Below are 5,751 nucleotides of genomic sequence, written 5' to 3'. Positions count from 1 at the left end.
ATCACATGTGATTGGGTTTTACAATCACATATCATTGAATTTGAAATGCTAAATTAAAATATATATATATATATATATATATATATATATATATATATATATATATATATATATATATATAAATTTCTTTAAAAAAAAAATTCAAATTTTGTTTTTTATTAATTTTTCAAAAAAAGATTTTTTTTTAATTTTTTTTTTGAATTTTTTTCAATCACACGTGATTGTCGCGTTACATGTCGCGCTCTGATTGGTCTGTTGGATTTTAAGCAAATTATTGGATTCAAGAGATTATAACTCTATGAGACCTAATGTATATTTGGCTTACAATCTTTTTAATTTTCCAATTAGTTATATGTTCCGTACATCTTTTAGTTCTGTATATAAATTGTTGTTTATTTGTTACATAATTTGAAAATTGTTCTGTTAGTTGTTGAAGACGAATGGCAACAGTAAATTCAGAAAAGAAGTAAACAGTCACACTAAATTATTGAATGATTTTTATGAGTCATGTTAGTTGTTTGAGACGAGTAAGAGTCACACAATGACACAACTATAAGAAATCAATAAATGAATCGTGAGGAGTCATTCATCGATTCATACAAGTTAAAATTTCGAATCACCTTATCTTACAAATTATGGGCTTATTAGTTTATCGTGTTTTAGAAACATAGTAAGATCTTTCTCATTTGCTCTTTAACACAGCTTTGGAGTTGTTGTGAACAATAATAACTCAGATAAGTTTATAATTTATACTGTAAATAAATTGATACGCTATAGTTATATATTTACGAGAACTATGGTTATAGATTTCAAAAAACCTTTTTTATTGGATTGAATGAATAAACTGTCATTATCTGCCATCCATTTCCATCACCCTCATCCTCACCCTCACCCTTACCCTTTCCTTAGACATTGTCACTAACAAGGTTGCAAAATTCGCTATTCCGGGATTAATCGGTCGAGACTTTGGAATGAGTAATCGGTAATTCGTGGATTAATCAAATTGTACTTTATACATTTAAACATTAAATTTCGAAAATTATATGTGTAAATATAGAAGATAACCGCAAAAATTAGCATAAATTCTAACATAATTGTCTAAAATTGGTCATTTTGTTCAAATTCATGTTAAAAAGTTGACCAATTTTGACTTTGACAAACTTTTATTACCAAATTCAATTTTTACCCATAAATTGACGCTGACCGATTAATTCAACGGATTTTTAAAAATCAGAAAGGAATACTCTTAAAAACGATTAATCGGGAATTAAGCGGCGAGTAATCGGGTTTTTTTTACAACAGTGGTCACTAATGCTATTAGGGCAAAAAGATTAATTGTATTCTTTTTTTTTTTTTTTTTTTTTTAAAAGCACAAATTTTATTAATGGAAAAGGGGATACATGAAACAGTATACAGCAAGATGCATGAGAGCATGCACTGCTTGAAAACTGGAGCCAACTAGGAAGGAAATAACAGGACATATACATCAAAACATATACAACATGAATTAAAAAACTAGCCGAAAAGTCAGGAGATCTTCAAAATCCTTCGTTTAACCGTGATCGTCGTACACCTTCGGGTTGAGAAGCCATTGGTTCCAATCAAGAGCTAGCTTTTTTGACCGTGAGGATATCCATAGGAAGCTTTTTATTTGGATCTCGTTTACCACCATAGGGATGTTCCACTCTTTATTTTCGAAAGTCTTCAAATTGCGATTTTTTCAGATTAAATATCCGGTTATCCACTCAATGGCTTGCAACAATTTTGAGGGAGAGTTGTCATTTGAAGATCTTTTCCCTAGAAACATTTCACCTAGAACCGAACAGGATAAGTTACCCATTGTACCATCGAAAAATACGATTCCAAAGCTCTTTAACCTTTGGGCATGAGAGGATCATATACTCAACCGTTTCTACGTCATTGTTGCAAGTAGGACAACGAACCGAGTCTAGATCTATGCCACGCTTATCTAATTCTACCCGGACCGGTAATCTTCCAAGTTTCGTACGCCACACAAAAATACCAATTTTTTGAGGTACAAAGTTGTTGCGCATTGTATCGAATGGAAGTGCAGCATTCTGTAATATACAGTCATTTAACAAACATGTGAGCATTTTTGAACTAAACTGACCACTTGGGTGCATAGTCCATGACCACGAGTCTCTTGGGTTATTAGCGAATGCAAATGATGCCAAACAATTAAGAAGTTGCCTCAACTCATCTTCCGTTCTGCCTGTAGGTTCTCTAGACCATTCCCAATTAGCTGACCATGAACTTTTTGTTTTTAGGATACGATCCGCAACGCTAGCATTTTGATTCGTCTCTAACCTGAACAACCTATCAAACTTTTCGCACAAACAAAAATTACCGAGCCAAGAGTCTTTCCAAAACAATGTATCTTCCCCATTAACAATTGTTTTAACTATTGAAGTTGGAAGGTTTAGATTCCATTTATCCAGACTTGAAACTGCTTTTAGAATAGTATGCCATGTTGACTTTTTGAATGCCATCCCGGGAGCATTAATCGAAGTTTTGATAAACCTTTGGACAAGTACAATTATAATCTAGTACTCATGCCTGAAATTTAATTTAAGCTATAAAAGTTAGTTATGTCGCCAATAAATCGAACCTTGTTTTCGACTCAATAACTAGAGCCATTCTTCGGACAAGTATTGTCCTCTATTTCTAAGATGAAGGAAGTATTGTGTACGTCTTACATTTCTTATACATCACAAGTACGAGATTAGGTATTGTTGGTATGAGATTGGTGCGAGTTTCCTCCTGGGCACGCAATTGGAGAGCGGATATAAACGAGTAGAAAATGAACACGTGGGTGGTTAAGTCACCTTGGTTGATCCCAACAGCTGTCTAAAAAAAAAAAGTCTGCTTAAGCTGGAATAATACTAAAAAAAAAGATCCTTTCACTTCAAAGAATTATACTCCATAGTTTTTATAAAGATGATCAAAAACCTCCCAACGAATAGACCTGATCTAATAAATTATGTAGAAATTTAAATTTCTATTTTGAAATCAGAAATATTAGGTAATTACAGTACGTTTTACTGTATATAGTTTTCTAAACCATTAGATAAGATATATGGAGTGATATACTAACGGCAGGGATCATCCGAACCAAAACAAATACTCTGAAAAAAAAACCCCAGTTCCGATAATATGCGGCCGCAGACACACAATCCCCTCCCAACATTTAATTAAAATTTCAAAAAATTTAACTCCAAATTTCAAAAAATAAATAATTCAATGGCGCTATTTCCATGTTTTTGGCGGGGTAACAACTCTATAACGTCCAAATACCAATTTTAAAGAAGGGTAATTTAGTCTTTTGCAACTTACCGCCTCTTAGGTCTTCAATACCCTTAAAATCTTTTCTTTTTATTTTGCCGCTTACAACTTCTTCGGCTTCATTACACACACCAAACACATACACACACTAAGATCACACACTCATTCTCTCTTCTTATAAGCTGGAATTATATCCATTGATTTGTTAATCAAGATACTGGGTATTGTTTAATCAGTATATTGATCATCTGGGTATTCATAATCTTGAAAAAAAAATCGAATCTTTTTTAGTGTTGTTGTGATCACTTGATCCGGGGTGATCTTGATAAGATTCAAGCTTTTGAGTTTGATCAGTTGATTGTGATTGGTTCAATGGGTGGTGATTTGAGTGATAAGGTATGTGATCATTGATCGTTTTGTAAAGTTTCGATTTTTTAATTGATTAATTTATTATCTTGATTTTTGTTTTAGGGTTCAGATTGTGATGATATGATGGACAGCAAGAGTAGCCCAGAAAGAGGTGGATCAACTTCATCGGACGGTGGTAGTTTGATCAAAACTTGCGTTGATTGTGGCACCACAAAAACCCCTCTTTGGAGAGGTGGCCCAGCTGGTCCTAAGGTATTTTTATTTTTATTCATTTTAAAAGATATTATTAATTTATTATATTATATTTTTCTATAGCTAAAATTAATTTTATTTATAGCTTATCTAAACCCAAGGTTATTAAGCTTTATTATTATGATTATTATGAATTATGATGATTATGATGTAAATTATGATGATATGATATAATATAGTAGGAGAGTTTATGGTTTTGATTGTAATATTAGTAAAAGAATTAAACTTTATTTATTTTATTGGTTTATTGAATTATAACAAATTATCTTTATATGTTTGTGTAGTCTTTATGCAATGCTTGTGGGATCAGAAGCAGGAAGAAGAGAAGGGCAATTTTAGGAACAACAAAAGATGATAAAAAATCAAAGAAAACAAACATGAGTACATCAAGTGGTGATAGTCAAACAAGTGGATTGACCAGTATAAATAAGAGTGGTAAAATGGGCGATATTTGTTTAAAGAAAAGGTTAATGGCACCTGGGTCAGAAGTTTTGTTTCAAAGACCAAGATCAAAGGTTATCAAACAAAGGAGGAAGGTTGGTGAAGAAGAACAAGCTGCTATCTTATTAATGTCTTTATCTCGTGGTGCTGTTTTTGTTTAATAAATTAAGGAATAATTGCAACTTGAATGTATTTATCAATCAATGTCAAAAGCAAAACAAAAACATAAAACATGTTTGTTTTTTGCAGTTTGAGGGTTTAAATTGTGAGGATTCGACAGCAAAATGTTTAGATTGTTTTCTGATTGAAACTTATCACCTAGTTTCTTAAGTTTTGATCATTATCTTTTTGATTGTAGAAGAAAAATGATTAGTTAAAATTTAATGGCAAATAATTTAATGTTTGTAGATTCATTTTATTTAGTAAATAAGTAATGGATCATAGTCATAGACAAGGATATATGCAAAGCTCGCTATTAGGAGAGTAATCAGTCGGAATTTTAGATGAAATAATTGCAGTTTAAGGATTAATTGGATTGTACTTTTTATACATTTAAATACAGTAATAAATTTATAAAAGAAAATATAGGTCTGAGACAAGAGGACTCACTATCCATTATTTATTTACGCTTGTCATGTAGTGCTAGCTTAACGTTAATGATCAAACAGAATGTACAATATGATGAGAATTTGATTATCATCCAAAATGCTGTTGGGGTGACCTTCACCCCTTTCCCACATCGGTTGGAGAGGCAAGGCCCTTATATGTGGCTTGATACCTCTTCCTCACAGGACGCGTTTTAAACCCGTGAGGGCAGTTGAGTCGCTGGTGGCTCGCTGTTCCCAAAGCGGACAATATTCTGTGGTGGTCCTGGCTTCTGTCTCCGTTGCCATCAACTGGTATCAGAGCCGGGGTTACCACACCGATGTTGGGGGGGGGGGGGGATTGTTGGGGTGACCTTCACCCCTTTCCCACATCGGTTGGAGAGGCAAGGCCCTTATATGTGGCTTGATACCTCTTCCTCACAGGACGCGTTTTAAACCCGTGAGGGCAGTTGAGTCGCTGGTGGCTCGCTGTTCCCAAAGCGGACAATATTCTGTGGTGGTCCTGGCTTCTGTCTCCGTTGCCATCAACAAATGCGAGGCACGGGAAATTGTTAATATATGTTTTGTGGATGACTTGTTCTTATTTGCCCATGCGAGTATTGGTTCGGTTAAAGTTATATTAGATGCTTTAAAGAAGTTCAGAGGGTGTCCGGGTTTGGTTCCTAGCCTTCCCAAGAGCACGGCTTTTTTTCTCGAATGTTTCTACGACTCTTAAACGAGGGATCTTGGCATTAATGCCATTTGAAGTTGTAAATGTTTGGTGGAATAGGTTAAAAACAAG

General features: G+C 33.8%; 2 protein-coding genes across 2 annotated transcripts; one reads left to right on the top strand and one right to left on the bottom strand.

Annotated features, from left to right (window-relative positions):
• Positions 1–1,832: 1,832 nt before the first annotated feature.
• On the bottom strand, positions 1,833–2,510 carry LOC139854916 (uncharacterized). Its single transcript, XM_071844188.1, has one exon. It carries the CDS (start codon positions 2,508–2,510, stop codon positions 1,833–1,835), a length of 678 nt encoding a protein of 225 aa, XP_071700289.1.
• Positions 2,511–3,416: 906 nt separating this feature from the next.
• Positions 3,417–4,637, top strand: LOC139855496 (GATA transcription factor 15-like). The gene is made up of 3 exons (XM_071844724.1): positions 3,417–3,699; positions 3,775–3,924; positions 4,209–4,637. Exons 1-3 carry the CDS (start codon positions 3,676–3,678, stop codon positions 4,524–4,526), a joined length of 492 nt encoding a protein of 163 aa, XP_071700825.1. The 5' UTR covers positions 3,417–3,675; the 3' UTR covers positions 4,527–4,637.
• Positions 4,638–5,751: the final 1,114 nt, after the last annotated feature.

The sequence above is a fragment of the Rutidosis leptorrhynchoides genome, chromosome 6 (assembly GCF_046630445.1).
Source record: "Rutidosis leptorrhynchoides isolate AG116_Rl617_1_P2 chromosome 6, CSIRO_AGI_Rlap_v1, whole genome shotgun sequence".
Lineage (NCBI taxonomy): Eukaryota > Viridiplantae > Streptophyta > Magnoliopsida > Asterales > Asteraceae > Rutidosis > Rutidosis leptorrhynchoides.
This window is presented reverse-complemented; position numbering and strand designations above follow the sequence as displayed.

Coding starts and splice junctions, on each gene's coding strand:
- LOC139855496 (XM_071844724.1), top strand. CDS start 3,676: ATGGGTGGTGATTTGAGTGATAAG. Junction 3,700..3,774: donor GTGGTGATTTGAGTGATAAG/GTATGTGATCAT, acceptor TTTTTGTTTTAG/GGTTCAGATTGTGATGATAT. Junction 3,925..4,208: donor GTGGCCCAGCTGGTCCTAAG/GTATTTTTATTT, acceptor ATGTTTGTGTAG/TCTTTATGCAATGCTTGTGG.
- LOC139854916 (XM_071844188.1), bottom strand. CDS start 2,510: ATGGCATTCAAAAAGTCAACATGGCATACTATTCTAAAAGCAGTTTCA.